This window comes from Cricetulus griseus, chromosome 3, assembly GCF_003668045.3.
Source record: "Cricetulus griseus strain 17A/GY chromosome 3, alternate assembly CriGri-PICRH-1.0, whole genome shotgun sequence".
Taxonomy (NCBI): domain Eukaryota; kingdom Metazoa; phylum Chordata; class Mammalia; order Rodentia; family Cricetidae; genus Cricetulus; species Cricetulus griseus.
This window is the reverse complement of record NC_048596.1, coordinates 34,726,753-34,745,993: the sequence shown is the minus strand read 5'-3', so window position 1 is coordinate 34,745,993 and position 19,241 is coordinate 34,726,753. Positions and strand designations below refer to the sequence as shown.

The 19,241-nt window shown below is 42.6% G+C and overlaps 1 protein-coding gene across 7 annotated transcripts in view; it reads left to right on the top strand.

The window, feature by feature from the left end:
• The window catches only part of LOC100770307 (probable global transcription activator SNF2L2), a 171,661-nt gene that overhangs the window by 26,170 nt on the left and 126,250 nt on the right, over positions 1–19,241 (top strand). For all 7 annotated transcript variants that reach the window (XM_027406479.2, XM_027406478.2, XM_027406477.2 and 4 more), the window contains 3 exons: positions 9,834–10,095; positions 16,713–16,839; positions 18,693–18,866. In XM_027406479.2, coding sequence (XP_027262280.1) covers positions 9,834–10,095; positions 16,713–16,839; positions 18,693–18,866 — 563 coding nt within the window. The remainder of the gene's footprint in view (positions 1–9,833; positions 10,096–16,712; positions 16,840–18,692; positions 18,867–19,241) is intronic.

Below are 19,241 nucleotides of genomic sequence, written 5' to 3'. Positions count from 1 at the left end.
TGTAGAACTCCCCACTCAAATTGGCCCCCAACTGAGTCTTTCAATATTTGTTCATTTATTTATTTCTTACCCTTTTTGTTGGGGAAAAAAAAACATTTGTGCATTTGATGAGACCTGTTGTAAAAAAATTATCAAATAAAGCAGCAGAAACGTGGAACATTTTTTTTTAAAGGAGCAAGAATCCAGGTCAGGGATGGGGAGCCCATAAGAGCCCCCCACCCCAACAGTTGCTGTGGCTGAGCTTCAAAGATGACTTGAGTTTTCTGACAGAGCCACCAGGAGATGGGGTCATGTATCTAATTCTCACCATTCAGAAGGAAGTTGCTTCCCAATTTCTCAGAGGACACAAAGCCGTTTCTGGCATGAGAATATAGAGTAGATCTCCCAGGTGTGATTATCCTTCAAATTACAGTCATTCCTTGTGTCTGAAGCAGATTGCTTCTAGGACCCCAGCGGATACCAAGATCTGTTATGTTCAAGTCCCTCATATGAAATGCACGGCAGCATTTGCATTTAAGCTATGCATATCCTTTGGTGTGCTTCATCATCTGCAGGTTATTTATGAGAAATATTGACTATAACATGAATGCTGTCTGAATAGTTGATACGCTGTATTGTTCAGGGAATAATGACAAGAAAAAGAAGTCTATGCTCCCTCAGTACAGTTACATTTTTTTCCCCAAGTGTTTTCTTTCTGTGGTCAGTTGAATTCACAGGGTTGGGACTCACAGATACGGAAACCTGACCATCATTGTATTTTCGTTGTTATTATTGTAAAAGGCTTTGCACGAGAGAAGCATTAGCAACATTTATTCATGGCAAGGCAACAGATACACATGACCTGTTTCTTAGACTCTCTGGGGGTAAGAATGAGAAGCTATGATTACACAACAGGTGTTGATGATGTAGTCCCTTGCATGACCTTTTGGAGACATGACCTGTTCAGGTTGATAGAACTCGGAGGTACACGGGGCTTTAGACTGCTCCTCTATGAAGGTTGCATCTCTAGCATGCATCTCAAGATAGCTTTCGGTAAAGGTGCTTACTCTGCAAGCCTGATGGACCACGAGTCCATCCCCAGACCCTACTTAAAAGTAGTAGGAGAGAACTGACTCCATAAAATTGTCCCTTGATCTGCACATGCATGACCCCCATGCTTTGGCATACATGACCCGTTTCTCTCACCAATCAATCAATTGATTAAATCTTTTGAAAGAGCTGGATAAACAGCTATGGTTTAGCTCTGAGCGCTTTGGATTGTGGGGAGTGTAATGCTCCCTGACACTGATGCCATCTCCCATGAATAGCTTTTAGTCGTTGGGGCAAACTGACAAGCTAATTGCTGTGAGAACAATGAATTTGGGATATTTGTCCTAGGTTTAGGAACTCGGGTGAGGAGAAAGGAACTGATTGGTATCTTTTTGTTTTGTTTTGTTTTGTTTTTTGTTTTGTTTTGTTTTATTTTGTCCTAATTTTTGAGTTTGTGTTTCTTTTCTGATAGATTTAGTTTCAAACAGAGATACCAGGAAGATGAACTCTTGCTGTTAGTTGTAGATGTAGCATTAGGAATGAGTCTTTTGGCTGAGGAGGTGGCTCAATGGGGAAGCGTGCTTGCTGTGCAAGCAGGAAAACCCGAGTTCAAGTCCCTAGAACCCCTGTAAAGATCAGCTGTGGTTGTGTGCACCTGTAATCTGGGTACCGTAGAGGAGGGATTGGTAGGGAGACCGGAAGGTTGTCAGCTGCCAGCCCAGCTCTGTATTCAGTTGGAGATCTCAGGGGAATGAGGCAGAGGATGATAGAGAAGGATATGTATCCCTCCACATGCCCTGACACACACACACACACACACACACACACACACACACACACACACACACACACACACTCACTTACATATTTCACATGTTTTAAGCCAGCTGTGGCATATACCTATGTGATCTCAGCACTTGGGAGGCTGCAGTCATCCTCAGTTATATAGTGAGTTTGAATCCCAGCTTGGGATGCATGAGACCCTATCACAAAACCAAAACCAAAACCAAAACCAGAAGAAATTTATGACTCATAGTTCTGAAGGCTGAGACTTCCAGCCTTAAGGTGTCAGCAGATTTAGCATGTGGAGCATCCCTGCTTTCTGGGTCTTAGGAGGCACCTTTGCTGTACCGTCCCACTGTGTACAGGTTGAGGGAGCTATCTGTGGCCTCTCACACAGGCACTGGTCTCATTCAAGAGAGCTTTGCCTCATGGCTTAATTTCCTCCACATCCTAATACCAAGTATTTGAGGATTTGGATTCTAGCATAGGAATTTTGGGGAGACACAAGCATTTAGCATATAGCAATGCGGGTTTTTGTTGTTGTTGTTGTATGTATTTGTGTATGTATGTATTTGTGTTATATTTAAGACAGTTTCTTCCTTTGAAGCCCCGACTGGCCTTGGTACCCTTAGCAGTCTTTCTTTCTCTGAGATCTGGGGTTACAGACATACAGCAGCACTATCTGTTTAGCAGTTGAGTTTTTAAAGAAAAAAAATATTATTTCATACCCATATTTCTGTGTGACTAGCAGGGAACCTTTTGATAGATGGAGGATAATATGGGACCAGACCCTATGACTGGTAAGGGCTCCCCAAACTCCATGCAGGGATGTGACAGTTTGAACCCTCAATAGACTTTTAAACTGTAAAACTCTCTAGAGAATTCGGCCAAACAGAAGGAAAGCCTTTATACATACGTAGTTTTAGTCTCACTGAGAACCTGCTTGCATATCCATGCTCTGGAACATCCTTGGCACATGCCATCTCTGCTGCATGGAGGGCATCTAGGTTCAGATCCTTGCAGTTGTGACTTGCAAGCTCATGTTCTTGACTGTTTGTCCCAAAGGGTGCCTTCTTGACCCCAGTTCTCAAGACCAGGGAAAGCATCTGCAAAGTGTGGGCGCCTCACCTTTTTACTCTTGTGCGTGAAAAGTGAAGACCGCAGTAACCTGTCATGACTTCTTTTCACTCTTTACTCTGAACACACTCTTAACAGAATTGGTCATCTTTGTTTCCCACATCTTAGTGCACGAGTGGTTTTAACAACCGCGTTGAGCACAGAGGCCGGCTGCTTACAGCAAGATAGCTGGCAGCTGGGCAGAGAGGAGGGAACAGAGTGAAGTTCCCAAGAGGTAACATTATGGATTTTATCATATGGACATAATCCATGATGCATGAAGCCCTATCTTGGGGTATCACCTGTCATGTCATAGGCCTCCAAAGGCATTAGTAGCTTTTCAATGACCTCGACTCAGCAGGAAAGCATTCCACAGTAGGTAGGTAGGATGCTGCATTCTTCATCTGAGAAGGCTTTCCACCCAAAGGTCTAATAATGTGGACCAATGAAGTAGTGAAATTTAGAGGGTAAAGTTTCTATTATATGAGTACATTCATATAACAATACTTCACGTCTACTGAACCCAACTGTGCATACATTTTGGACCATTTCCAGAGGAGGGGTACCTTCTTAATTACCTATTTCCTTGTCCCTGCCTGTCTTGTCACATCCCTATCAACAAAGGGACTTGATTTTATTACCTACTGCTCATGTCTTTTGCATTTTCCAGCTGCCATGCTTAGTAAGAATTGGAAACAGTTGGGTCGATGTTTTCTGGCCAAGTGGGCAAGAAGGCCATGGGTGAAAGGGGAAGAAGGCTCTCTCCCCAATAGAATGACATATCCCTGTCACTGTTGGGAGTGTCCATCCTGCAAAACTCATGCAGAAAACTGATATAGGACAGACAAACTTATTGGATGAAGGCATTTGTGCTTATTGGTATTTACAATAAGCCTAAATAATACAAGGATTTTAAGTCAATATTAAATTTGACTAATGTTTTATACCCCTCCCCTCTTTAAAAAAAAAACAACACATTTTCTCATAAACACCCTGTTAATCTTTCAGGAAGAAAAGTCATTTCAGTACATGCACTCCGTCTGGAGGTCTTAAGTTTCCACCCCATTTCCTAGTGCACTTAATTCGAGAAGAGAATGTGTTACAGAGCTGGATTGGTCTTCCCCAAATCTACCCCAGAGCAGAACTCACAGGAAGTGACATTGTTCCCTAGCAGGATGCCCTGGACACTGAGCAAGTGTGCTGGAGAAGGCTCCCGCTTGGGGGTGGGGGTGGGGGGGTTGGCCACTTCTCAAGCAGAGCCTTGTCCTTGCTCTTGTGGGCAGAACTCCAGACCAAGGCGCATTTCTCTTTTCGTTTTGATTCTCTTTTCCTTTTAGGGATTAAAGCAGAATAAAAAGGAGAACTGAGAAAGTTGTGGTTTGGAGAAGTGAGGGAACGACAGATCTTATGGTGGTAAAAGAAGAAAATGGTCGCCCCCACCACCACCACCTTTAATGCTTGCCCCTCCACCAACCTTGGCATCTGAAACTTTTTGATATGCTCCATTTAAATATTCTTTACTTCATTTATTTTTTTTCCCAACCTGTAGAAATCACATTACTATTTAGTGCAGAGTGGTGATTTGCATAATTATCCTGTGTGCTGAGTGGCCTCAGAAGGCATGGAAACGCTGTGCAGGTGAGCCGTGGGTATTTCAGTGAGTGTGTTGCCCTATTACTTCATATCAGGTGTGATGGGATGGGATGTATTTACCCACCCCCAGCACTATTGGGACCACATTCTAGAGAGCCAGGCAGAACAGCCACCATTTTGACTCCTTAAGGTAAGGGCTGAGGCAGAAGGCATTTTGAATACTGACCATAAGCCTAAATTGTCCATACTAGAGAGAGGGGAAGAGATGAGCTAAAAATTCAATTTGTGTTCAGTTTGAAAGTGTGGCGAAAGGCCTGAAGTAGACAACCACAGGTTGTCTGGTGCACAGTAGGCCGGAGTCCAGTGCTGTCTGTAAATCTCCTGCCCAACAGGCACAGAACCTGCTAGAGGGGGCTCACATCCTGAGTATAAGTGCCCGAAGCTACACTGAGTTTCCTGCTCTCTGTCAATGAGAGTATTTATACAGTCAGTCAGAGAGAGGAGAAAGCAGACCACACAGTAGATAGATTTCTGTTTAGCTAAAAAATGGTTTGCTTGTAAGTGGCCCTGATAGCAGCTGGCAGGGTGCACATGACAAGTCCACGGGCCTCGGGAGCATCTGTGCTGAGTTGTAGGAAACTACAGAAATGTTTTGAAATTTGGCCCAGAAAAGAATACTCTGCAAGTTTCCAGCTAATATGGCACCCAAATTCTGGAAGTGCTTTCTTTTACCATGGGGTTCTCTGTTGTGTGGCATACAGTAATTAAGTTAGACTTTTCCCTCCCTGGCCTTGATCAGTAAGGATGAAAAGTTGAACATATAGTCAGGCAATCTCACTGAGTCCTCGTGACCACTGTATGAGATAGAGGTTATTGTTATTGTTCCCATTCTGCAGATGAGGAAGCAGACATAGGGCTTGGTGACTTGGTCAGCTTCACACAGCCAGTGGGTGATAGAGCTAAGACAATATTCTTTTTTGGCAACTTTATGTTATTTTTTAGAGTTATTTTATTTTATGTGTAGGAGTGTTTGGCCTGTGTGTATGTTAATTGTGTACATGCTTGGTGCCTGAAGAGGTCAGAAAAGGTATCAGATCCCTTGGAACTGGAGTTACAGACAGTTATGAGATGCCACATGTGTGCTGCGAATTGAACCTGGGTGCTCTGCAGGAGCAAGTGCTGTCTAGCTCCTCCCAGTGCCATTGTTAGACACTGGGATACACAAGTCCGTGGTTGGGTTTCTGTTTCCCAATCTTAAGGATGAATCCAACAGATTACATTGTCTTTACATGTGGTAATTGCATATGGCTGACCAGGTATTCACCAGACCTGTTTAGAGATATACAGACTAAAAATGGCCAGCTGATAACACCTTTCTTGGATTAAATACACTTTTAAAAACTGCGGCTCAAATGAACTTCCAGGTCACTTAGACCTCTGCATCGTGCCTCTGAATTTCTAGGCAGTCATGTTGTGGAAGGGGCTTAGTGGTGGTGGTGAGGACTGGAACAAGGTGTGAGTGTCGGCTGTTGCTGTGCCCTATAGTAAGAAATTACCAATACGGAGTCAGGTAGAAATATAAGGGTATTTAATAGGGAAAAGCCTTACTTACAGAGCGAACCAGCCAGCCGGTGGTAGTCTGTACAGCAAGAAGCAAAGAGAAACCGAAACTGAAAACGCAGTCCCCCTACTCACTCTGACCACGCCCTCACAAGCCCTCAGGTACTCTTGTAGCCAGCCCCTAAGAAGGCGTGGCTACAGCTTCCCCTACAATTCCCCTTTTAGTCTAAAAGAGGATTAAAACTTAACAGTATAAAGGTAAAATATAAGAAGATAACTATCTATTTTAACTAAACCCTAAAGTCATAAACAATAGGAAGCTATTCCTAACTAGGTATATACACTATCCTAAGTGACAACAATGGGGAAAGGGGGCGTAGCATTTTCCAAGTTACTTCCTGCTGAAATGGGACGATGATAGTCATGTGGGGTCCTGTAGAAAGAAAATGTTAGTATCCAGTCCATGTTAGATGGGATTCACTTGATTGAAGATCTCGCTTGAAATCCTCAACTTGATTGAAGTCAGTACCCGAACCTCTGGCCGGAGTGTCAGCTGAAATGGAGCAAGTTGGATCCAGTGCAGTCGAGGAGCTGTGGCCCATTTTCTTTCCAGGGTGTCCAGGGATTGCTGTCAGGCAGGTCTTTATTGGCTGTGTGGGACTCAAACATGAACAGTTAGCAGAGAAATGTTTGTTTGTGTATGTACACATGCTAGGGAATGTAACCATGAGAGCATAACAATTATGAAAGGGTGTACATCTTGAGAGAAAGATCCAAGAAAAGACAAAGACAGTCCCCAAATTCTTCTTTTATTCTGTATTACATCAATTGGCTTCTTGATATAATACAGAAACACTAAAGCTTAGTTAAATAATGTGCTTGGATTTTAGAGGAGGAAAGCCAAATCCACCTCTAAGTCTAGCATTGGTTTAATTGAATAGGGACTAGGAAATAAAGAGAAATAGAGTTTTTTGAGAGACAGCTGTAAAGTTTACCGTATGGCACATTCCTTCTATTTGATGGTTATAGCTACCTTTTCTTCTTAAGTATCTACCCATGTAGTGTCTTTTGCCTTCTGAAGATGAGTTTTCCTGTGAAGATAAAAGCAAAACACTTCCCTTTCCTTTGGGAGGCTTCTATTTAGTTTATGAGATATACCTTAGTAGAATACCTGTCATTTGTCCTTGTCGAGAGGTGAACTTCCAGGTCACTTAGACCTCTGCATCGTGCCTCTGAATTTCTAGGCAGTCATGTTGTGGAAGGGGCTTAGTGGTGGTGGTGAGGACTGGAACAAGGTGTGAGTGTCGGCTGTTGCTGTGCCCTTTGGACGTTTCAATTTATTTGAACTTAGAGAAGAGGGGAAAAACTTTGACAGTGGACTTTAAAGTAATTATTGTGATACTATTTTGCCAATAACAACCAAAGTCTCTTGTCATGAAAAATATTGTATTTTGAGAATCTAAAAGTAGTAACCTCATCATTAGTATACCTAGACCCTGGATTTTAATAGATTTAATTCTATTTGCACAGTGGGTAAGAGCTCTTGCCACCAAGTCTGAAGACTGGTTTGACTCTCAGAACACACATGGTGGATGGAGGGGACAGGCTCCTGAAAGTTGTCTTCTGACCTCCACATGTGCACTGTTAGATGCATGTCCCCCCTCCATAAATAAATCATTGTTACCAAAAAGTAAAGATACGTGTCAGTCATTTGACTAGTCACACATAAAACAATGCAAAGGAAAATCATTCCATAATTTAGGGTCCTCCAGGGAAAGGTATTCCAATCCCCCCCCCCATAACTCATTCCAGTACTTAATAACCTTGGGCTTTGAAGTTTAGAAATAAGTTTCTTAAACATGGATGAAAAAAAGTTCTAAATAAAACATGTAATGAAGATATATGCATTTTGTAAAAGATCTTCCATTCAGAAAACAAAACTTCAAGAATTTAGTTTTTTTTTTTTTTAAAAAAAAACACTTTATATGATGGTACATCTTGGACATAAAAATAAAGAGCCATACATTTCACCCCAGAACTGCTTTTTAATCTACCCCCAAGAAGACCAAGACTGCAAATTAGCTTAAGAAAAAAAATGTATTTAGCTCTTTATTGTTTGGGGAATTTTACCTAATTGTTGGGAGGGAAGAAAAACAGCCTATACCAGCTGTTGGGATAGAGGTACCGGTACACACACACACACACACACACACACACACGGCACACAGCACACACTCAGGCATATATATGCACACTGACACTTCTCTGAGAAGTTTGAACTAATTCTTCATATTCCTTATGTCACAATGTTTGCTTATGGCTTTCTCTGAATTGTCATTTAAGTCCTTTTCTAAATGACATTTGTCAGAAACTGAAGAAATGTGTTCCATTTTCCATAATGGTTAATTGTTGTGCCTCTCTGAAGTCTGAGACTGATTTTTGTGTTTAATGGCTTTGTTTTTTTCCTTAGGAAGGATATAGGAAATACTTGGATGAATGCCTGTTTGTGGTTTTAGCATCTGCTGACTGAGAGTCTTCATTTATTATTTATTTATTTATTTATTTCTAATTTTTTAAAAAAATTGCTAACTCATCTCGTAGCTTCAGCAATCTTATTTAATTGTAAGGAAACTGAGAACTCACCTGGAGGAGAGTTGTAGCTCTTCTTAGTTTAGATTTGTATCTAGCAGGTAATTGAAGTTTCTGCTTAATGCAGAAATAGCTGAAATAGCTGAAACTGAATTCAATAATACTTAAAGTTTTTTTTTTTTTTTTTTTTTTTGCGACAGGCTCTCCTGTAACCCAGGTTGGCCACCAACTGTTGGTTCTCTTGCCTCTACCCATCAAGTTCTGGAATTAAAGGTCTATGCCACTACACCAAGCTTCCAAGAAAGGATAAAGATTGCAATGCTATTGTCTTATAATACGAGGGGGGGGGGGGGGGGGGGGGGGGGGAGACAAGGCCTTCTTTAATATTTGCTCATTTTAATTAGGGGAAATGAGCATATTTTACCCCAAATGTTGAATAGTTTTAGAAATACTTTGACACTCTGTAATTAAAGTAAAATTTAGTTCCTGGGATTCACTATCAGTAAGCCTGAAGTAAGCTTTCAGAGCCACTAAGGGAAAGTGAGTCTCTCAGTTCCTATAGCCCTAGTGAGCACCATAGCCCTAGTCACTGGATCCCATAATCAGCACCAGATCCCGCAGCCAGCACTAGATTCCATAGCCAACACTAGATCCTGGATGATCCTATAACCAGCATTGGATCCTCTAGCCAGCACCAGCAGTTGGGATAGAGGCCTGCCTTGCAGGGATTTAGTAGCAGTTTCCAAAGTGAGACTTTAGGTCCACACCCATTGCATCTGACTGTTGTGGAACTCTCTTTTCTGAAGTTTGAATTCACCCGTAGTTCTTGAAAAACAAAAAACCCACTGCAGAATGTGGAATTAAGAACCAGCTTCTCATTTTCTTGATTTGTTATAACCAGGGGTCATTTTTTTGGATGTTTTTGACAATATTCATTAGTGCGTGCCCTTTGCCTGTGGGGTATACGCTAGATTACTTTTTCTCTTTCACCTCTGCCCTTCATTCCTTTTCTTCCTTTGTACCCTCCACTAGTCAGCTCTCTGGTGTTTAAGACATTGGTGGTCTCCATTCCTAGGTAGTGGTTGAGGGGTGGAGGAGCCGGGCATGCTTAACAGGTGTCCTTCCTTCTGTCCTGTCCTGTCCATGTCCCTCTTGTTTCACAGGCCCTGGGCAAGAGATGCTGATGAGTGGCCAAAGCACCCCACAGAAGCTGTCAGCACCGGCACCCAGCGGCCGGCCGTCGCCCGCACCCCCAGCCGCTGCCCAGCCCACCGCCACAGCTGTGCCCGGGCCCTCGGTGCAGCAGCCTGCCCCAGGGCAGCCGTCTCCGGTCCTGCAGCTGCAACAGAAGCAGAGCCGTATCAGCCCAATCCAGAAACCGCAAGGCCTCGACCCCGTGGAGATCCTGCAGGAGCGAGAGTACAGGTACTGCTGGTGATCAAGCCATGGGATCACCAGGGCCAGGGGCTGACTGACTTGCTCCATGGGGCAGTGTCTTAGTAGTACTGGACACCAGGAGGGCTGAAGAGAGATCGGAGAGGACTCATGCTGTGACAGTGACTTCAGAACAGTTGTAGAGAAAGTTCACATGTTGTTGGGTGGGTCCTTACGAGATGCTGAGTAGGACAAAACTGTGACTTCTCTCTCATTCACTCAGAAACCTTTATCCTTCCCATCCACTTGCCAGGTGCTGGGAATGCAGAGATCAAAAGCCCAGTCTTAAGTTCCTTAATTTCAGGGTGGGCAATCTCAGGCTTGAATCATGGAATAGCTTGTCCTTGATGGTCAGTGTGTTCTTGAACAATTGATGACCAAGACAGTCATGTTGAGTATGTTGCCTGTGTCCATCCCTCAGAATACTGGCCCAGCTCATGGTAGTAAAAAGCATACTGTATAGATGGGTATAATGTGTTCTATGTTTTAATTTACTCGTTTTAGCCTAGAGGTTGACCCAGCTTTAGGGATTAGCCCTAGGTCTCTGTCTTCAAATGGGATCCTTAGTTAAACTCCTAATCCAGACACTTGTCACCTGATTTGACACAGTTGTATCTAAATTAGGGATTGGCAAACTTTTCCTGTAAAAGGACCAGATGGAAAACATCTAATGTTTTGCAGGGCCATATGTCTTAGACACAGATAGTCAGCTCTGCCCTTTTTGTGGGAAAACACCCATAGACTGTGGTGTCTTGGCTTTGTTCCAATTAAAACTTTATTTAGAAAAGCAACTGTAGACAAGATTTGGCCCACAGGCTTTATATAGAAGACTACTCAAGCAAATGGCTAACAACCACGAAATACTGAGTCCAGTAAGTGTTAAGCTGAAACAAAGCTAAGATTTTGGGTTCTGCAGCCTGCCTGGAAGCACACACTGTCAGACACATCTCTGTTGTTTTAGTCAGGTTACATTACTTTTCTGTGACTTAACATGTCAGAAAAGGTAATATATTTTGGAAGCTTTCAGTAATATTGGTGTCAGTTGTTTTTGTAGAATTACTTGGATTAAAATAAAACTAGATGTTAAAAATTATAGCACATTAGCCAGTAAGCAGTGCTAGGGTTCTCCTTAAGGGCACTACCTTTATCTTCATTAAAAGGAATATAGCCTGTTATGAAATTAAATAAAATATAACTGGTTTGGAGACTTCTTTTGGAGACATCCTGGAGACTAGGTATTAGATGTGGGTCCCCTTTTGGAGTGGGACTTTGAGTCTATTTTCTCACTTCTGTTACTAGTCATCATTGGGAGAATTTCTGTTATCATTCCCAGCTTGTCTCCTGCACCTGAGTATCGGGGCCAGGCAGAATCTGTTGGGTAAATGTTTGTGTATCATAAAGTGAAGATAAGCTCCTCAGATGCCATATCTTCTTTATGTTGTTGAGTAAAGAAAGTCATAGGTAATTGTTAGGGGATGGTCAGTTGTGTGGCTACCCTGAAACTCTACCTTGCCTGAAATCTACCATGCTTTTGCCTTGCCCAGAAGATGCAAAGATGCTGGGAACTTTGTTGTCTCATGACAGGTACCCTCAGAAGACATTCTCTGTACTTAGACATTTTTTGTAACATCTGGCTTTTCTCTTAGTCTCGTGTGTGTGTGTGTGTGTGTGTGTGTGTGTGTGTGTATGTGTGCATACATGTCCATATGTGTGCATGGAAAATGCTTTGTGGACTCCTAAATTTTTTGTCATTATTGCCAGAATTTTAATTACAGGGCTTTCCTACAATCTCATTTTAGAGCCATTTGTAGAAGTGTGAGCTTAATGGATTATCTTCCAAAGTATTAAGTAGCACTTTCTTTTTAAAGCCCATTTCAATGTATTAAAAAGTTTGTAACCTATATCATCTTCCTATAATAAATTTTTATTGTATTTATTCACTATTTATTTGTTTATTTATTTATTTATGGCACATCTGTGCCACTTCACAAGTATGGTCCTGTGAGAGTTTGCTCTTTTCCTTTCCACTATGTGTTTTCTGGAGATTAAGCTCACGATCAAGTGCCTTTCCCTATCTGAGCTATCATCTCACCTACCCCATTCTCCTATGTTAATAAAAATTATATCTACCAGTTTCTTTTAAACAGTGGTGCATGGTGCTGCATGCCTAGAATCTCAGTACATGGAATGCTCTGGCAAGGGAATCATGAGAGCAAGGCCAGCCTAGGGTATGTAGTGAAACCCTATCTCTAAATAAATAAATAATAAAGCAATTAAAAATCATGTGCATTTCAGAATGTTATTGAATAGTCATTTTTCATATCATTATTATTTGATAAGCACATCCACTTTTGTAAAGCTGGAGCTGCAAGGTGTTGGGGTTGCCAAAAGCCTGGTGGGACCATTGGCCTGAGTGTCCCTATGGCCATCTGGGGAAAAATGAGATTGTGCTGGCAGCATAACAGGGACATGCCTTATCTTGTTTAGTCATGGAACAATAGCTGGCTTTATAAAGACATTGTTCTACCGCAGAGATTAAGTTTATCATCGAAGGGGTTTCATTAAGTCTCTCACACACTTATACCGGACAGGTATTAGATTTATTTCTCTCCTGCCCACTGTGGTGGGCTAGCCCACTCCCTGCCATGGGCTAGGCCAGCAGACATCCCCCTGCTCACTAGACTCTGCCTGGCTAGTGCACCTTTGTCACCTGGGCAAAGATTTGAGTAAGGTCCTAACAGATCTCTTTTGGGATTTCATAGGCTTTGACAGAACAAAATATGTAACATGAATCTTGTAACATGTTCATTTCTTTGACTACGGTCCTTGTCTACAAAAATGGAAAGAAATTACTCAGGTGTTATATTTCTTCAAGCCAGTTGGCTGTTCTCCCTGATTTGTCATAAACTCAGAATTTTAACACATCAACCTGTCTTTGGGAGGAGGGGTTATAGCTGAAGTCAGTTTCTGCCTGTGTACACACTAGCATCAGATCTTCAGCCCTCGGATTGAAAACATTTACCTCCATTTTAGATTGGGTGCTCTCCTTTTGGCTCACCTTTTTTTTAAAAAAATGTATTCTTTCTCTGGTATCAGCTTTGTGTGCTGCAGTCACCCCTCACCCTGGAGCCCCCATCTTTGGGTATCAGTTCTTGACTCTTCTATTCCCAAGTCATTTTCTTCCATGTTCAATCAAAGAGCACTCCAGGAACTTACATGCTGACAGGGAAACTAGTTCCATGTAAACAAATACTTGCATGGAAGATGCATTTCACACTTAGAAGGGTTTATTTGAGAAAGTCATCTTTGAATTATATCAGACCTCTGGTCTCAAACAAGAATTGAGTGTGGAAACGGTTCTAAGAGACATGTATGTATAGTTTACCTCTCTCTCTCTCTCTCTCTCTCTCTCTCTCTCTCTCTCTCTCTCTCTCTCTGTGTGTGTGTGTGTGTGTGTGTGTGTGTGTGTGTGTGTGTGTGTGTGTATGATTCCTTGTCTTGCCCTAGGCACCATCACAACCCTGGAAATTCCTTCTCAAAAATTACCGATAGCCACTCTGCCAGAAGAGTCACCAAAGTCATACATGTTCCCTTTCTCTCTTTCCCCGCTCTTTAAAGTGTCACTCAGCTCCTTGAAGGAACAAAATGTACCAGTGTCATTTTCTGTTCAAATAACTCTCCTACAGGAATCATAAACTTCTCCCCTGGACCTGAACAAATATCTGTTGCCTTTAATGGAACTCTTTGCCTTGCCAGAACAGTAACCTCTCTTGATTTACTCTTCAGACTGTATGAAAAACCCGAGTGACCTAATTCTGCTTCAATTTTCTGTGCTCGTGAGGACACTAAATGAGTCTCCCGCAGTCAGGCAGGATTACATCTTGCTGCTGTTTTGGGAAGTTTACCATCCTGACTCTCTTTATCGGACTTCCTGCTGAATCCCATCGATGGGAAGATGAAATTGTCTGGAGAGGAGCATTATTTAAAATGAAGATTTCTATTAAGCACAAAAACAACAGGGATAGAGTTTTCTGTTAACCCTTTCCCAGCCCTCCTTTCCCCATCCCATAACTTTGCCACCCACCCCGTGTGCCACATCGCGTACATATCATTTCCCTGTAAAATCTCTTCCTTCTCTTTCCTTGAGTTTGCACTTTGTACTTTCTGCCTCTCTTCCATAAAAAAAAAAAAAAAAAAAAAAAAAAAAAAAAAAAAGAGGTTCTGTGTTGGGAACTCTTGGGATGGGCTAAGAAATCACTTCTGTTTGGAGAAGCAGTCATGACAGGGAGAAGTGAAGCCTTGGCTCCTTCCTGCTTCAGTGGCCCAGGTACCCAAAGCCCATGACCACCGGCCCCACTTCTGCCCTTCAATCTCTTCTCTCTCCTCCAACTTCCCACCCAGTTCAGTGTGGGTTAGTCCAAGCACTGTCAGCCCAGATGTCCTATAGTCATGTTTTTTTTTATCATCCTAGAACCTGTCCTTTGGAAGGTGGAATCAGAAGCTACCATTCCTAGAGTTTAGTACTTGACTCTCTGTGTCATACTGAACCAAAATACACAGGGGGAGTTTAGGTTCTAGGATATCCAAATAAGACAAAGACACATGATGTCTAGAACCAAGGATGTAACATGATGAAATTGTGGGAGACACCATCTACCAGCACTGTAATAGCTAAGCCCCTTTAGTGTGGTCTTGATAATAAGATTACAAAGCAAACTGGGTTTAAAGGTAAAATCTTCTTTCAGTTTTACTTGTTTTTCTTTGAGTGCACACACACACACACACACACACACACACACGCGCGCGCGCGTGTGTGTGTGTGTGTGTGTGTGTGTGTGTGTGTTTTCTCTTCATGTATGTAAGTCTTCTTTTGCCTATTTGGACATTTGGAGCTCCATAGATGGATGGAGGAAAACCAATTGGATAATAATTCATGTAAAGTAGGTTTTGATTTTTGATTCCTCCATTTCTAGCTCTGTGGTGGGTGTTGTCTTAGTTAGGTTATCTATTGCTATGAGCAACAGGCAAGTTGAGGAGGAAAGAGTTTATTTGGCTTACACTCCAGTCTTTCTGTTCATCACTGAAGGAAGTAAGTACAAGAACTCAGACAGGGCAGGATCCTGGAGACAGGAACTAAGGAAGAGGCCACGGAGGGGTGTTGCTTAATGGCTTGCTTCCCCTGGCCTGCTCAGCTTACCTTCTTATAGAACCCAGGACCACTTGCCTAGGGGTGCTACTCCCCATCATGAGCTGGGGCCCCCTATTGATCACGAAATGAGAAAATGCCTTACAGCTGGATCTCATTGAGGCATTTCCTCAGCTGAGGCTCCTTCCTCTCTGGTGACTCTAGCTTGTGTTTAGTTGACACACAAGGCCAGCCAGTACAGCTGTCAACATGTTTCTTCAGTTTTCTCATTAGTAAAATGGGGCCTTCTAGCATGAATTTACGTGTGCCCCCCCCCCTGTGTATTTGGAATCTTTAGATGCACTTAGTGAAGTGAGTATTTCCTGGGTTAACTCATTACTAACTTTTCTTATAATTTGTTTCGTTTCAATTCTATTCTCAAACACTTTTGTCCCAAAGCTGGGGGCAGGAGTTTATTCTAAAACTAGATTTCAGTGATATGTATTTATAAAAGTAAGCCTTGAAACCAGCTTATATGAGTCGGAGCCATAGCAGCCGGGGACTAGAGGAAGATGTCTTTTATTTTCTAGTCTGCCTTATTAAGAGGAAGTACTTACAATTATATTTTTGATCGTGTCTAAAATGAGAACCCCAGCATCCTTTTCAGGAAACGTTCTTCACTGCTGCCCCCAATTTTTGCAGATGCCCAGTTTGCTGTCTTTTCTCAAATAAGCACTGCACACAGGAAGTGGATGTGGTTGGCAGGGCTCTCTCGGAATGTCTCTAGCTGGCTTGTTTCTGCGGTCTCGGCTCCTAAAGCAGCACTTGCCACCCTGCTTTGGCTACTATCGTCACTGTCACCTCAGAACAGAAGGAAGAACTGTGGCTGAAGCTTTGCATGCCATGGCAGGCTGGGAGTTGGGCAGCTAGCCAGACTGCCTCTGTGTTCTCTCTCTGTTGAGAGTAAGCAAGGATTCCTAATCACCTCCTGTCCCCTCAGTGTAGCGTGAAGTTCCTTTCCAGGCCTCAGAGAGAGGCTACACAGAAGTTCAAAGTGTCGAGAATATGAAGTGTCTGTCTTCAGGAATTCAAAAGTAGCTTCTTTTGTGGTTAACATTAGAAAATCCTGTTGGGGCCCCAGTAAGATGGCTGAGCAGATAAAGACATCTATTGCCTTGACTCCCAGAATGTACATGAGAAGTGACATTCACAAGCTGTCCTCTTATGTCTGTCTATACATGCACAGTGGCACGTGTGTCCCCTGCCAGGCTGCGGCCCCCCCCCCCGTGCGCACCCCTGGAAGTAAATAAATGTAAACTTTTTTTTTCTTTTAAAAAAGAAAACCTAGTTGGATGTCAGAAATTGACTGTCATCGTGTGGAATTTGTGAACCTAAACCTAAAGCTGTTGTCCATCATTGAAGACTCAAATCATGATGTAGATCTCTGCCCGCTCCCATCCCCCTCTTTCTTATTTCCTTCTAGACTGCAGGCTCGCATAGCTCATAGGATACAAGAACTGGAAAGTCTGCCTGGCTCTTTGCCACCAGATTTACGAACCAAAGCAACTGTGGAACTGAAAGCACTTCGGTTACTCAATTTCCAGCGTCAGGTAATACCTTTTCCCCAGTGAGTCCGTGATGTAGGAAATCAATTTAATTGTTCCTAAAGTGTGATCTGCGAGCTTCCTCGAGTCTGCTCAATATTGTTAGGAAGCTAGGAACTTAGTAAAATAGCGTGTCTTTAGATTGACAGCTCGTAGCCGAAAGTAATGAGTATGAACTACTTATTATTCTTTCCCCCCTTCTGTATGTCAGAAACATTTTTCCTTCTGTACTATAGTGTACAAAATCAGTTATTGCATTTTGGTACTTCGGATGAAAACCATGACAACAGATTATGGAGAGCTGTGACTTGCCTTCATGGCTCCAAGGAAAACCAAGGAGGCGGTAAATAGATAGTGTTCCTCCTGGTAAACCCAAATGTGCAAAGCAAGCCATGACCCCAGAAACAGAAGATACAATAGTCTCTTTCCTAATCACCAGCCCATGTTTGTAGAAACACACACACAAAAAAAAACAGTGTCATGTACCTTACTTAATTATTCATCAAAACCTAACTTGGGGGCACTTGGTCGCATCAGACTCATTCACACGTTGACTAATTAGTGAGATACTGTCTCCTAGAACTCACTATTGAGATCTGGTATAATGATCTATTTTCTGATTTCTAAATTGGTAGGCATGTAGTGGAATGAAGAAGAACTAATTTTCCCTTGGCCGAGTTTTGTCAAAGTGGACTGGTCCCCATCCCCAGATTGCCTGTCTAAACCAAAGGGGACAAGGAGCACCTTCTGTCAGTCAGATGGTTGTGCTAATGTGTGCGGCATGCAGAATGAATTGTTAATGAGTGAGCATAGTCTGGATGTGTTGAATTTGGTCCATTGAAAAGTCTGACTGAAATCACAAGGCCGCCATCTATGAACTTGAAGACGCATTTTACTTACTGAGTGGCATGTGATGGAGGGACATCTGGTATCTAGATGCTGCTTGTTTAGAGGTTTCCAGAGAGCAGATTTCAGGTTAAATTTAAAGCAAGAAGAAATAGAATGGTTCCATTACATCTTAATTAGAGGAAACTTCATCATAGGAATGAACAAAGTGTTTGACACAGACTTGTCAGATGCATATTAGAGGCGTGTGTTGTCTGGTATGAGATGTGATTCCCTGTCCTGGAGCCCTGCTGCTCCCGAGTTTTTGTTTGATGTTACTGAAAAATCTGTTTTCTATGAAGTTTCCTGGGTAGATGGGACCGATGCCAATTTCAGGTTCAACTGAATCATTACTGTAATGTAGACCTCCAAGTTCCCACCTACTGCCATATGATATGTAATGTGATTATATTGTTTATGACAAGAATCTAAAACTAGTCCATGTCATAATATAAGATTTAATACTAAAGAACCTCATTGTCGGAGAAGGAGGAAACCCAGACTGTTAAGTCCCATCATTTATTTAAAGTTATGAATTTATATCACTGGAGTTACTGCTTGCTGTTACTTGGAAAATGAATAGACAGTAACCCTCTTGTTCTTGTAGATCAGCAGGAGAATGATACTATGACATTTAAAAAAGTTTAAAAGGCTTATCAACTAAGTAACATATAATTAAGTGAAATGAATAGCTTTATTTCAAACCCAGAACAGCATCCTCATCTTTTTTTTTTTAGTGTTATAGTACTAAAATTGTTTTTGATGTGAATTATGAGTAAAGAATATTTCTAATGTCTTTAAAATTACCATGGAAATTTGCCACAATTGCAGCCCTTGTTTTTAGTGATAGCCCACTGCAATTGGATTGACAAAAGTGCACCGAGTCACCTTTCTGTTCCATTGAGTTGAGGTCGGGGCCCAGGACCTGGCTTCTGTTGGGGGGGGGGGTTCTCTAACTGCCCTTCTCCTGCTAGCTGAGACAGGAGGTGGTGGCCTGCATGCGGAGGGATACCACCCTGGAGACGGCCCTCAACTCCAAAGCATACAAGCGGAGCAAGCGCCAGACCCTTCGAGAGGCGCGCATGACGGAGAAACTGGAGAAGCAGCAGAAGATAGAACAGGAGAGGAAACGGAGGCAGAAGCACCAGGTCCTTAAGCCTTTGCATACCCTTCCTGGTCAGAGGTGTCCCATGGGGTCAGTGGTCGGGGTCAGGATGTTTGCCAAGTTGGGATGGGAGATGTGGGGGGTCATTGAACAGAAACGTAATGTGGAATTTCTATAATACAGAGCCATCATTTTAGAGATGGGAGAATGCCCTGCTTTGCTTGAGGAAAGGGTTTATTTGACTTGCAGGTTACAGTCCCTCACTAAGGGAAGCCAAGGTAGGAACTGAAGGCCGGAACTGAAGCAGAGACCACGGAGGAACACTGCTTACTGGCCCTCTCCCTCCCTGCATATATGGTTGTGTGCCTTATGGCCTGATACCCACAGAGGCCAGAAGGCAGCTCTGGATTCCCTTGAA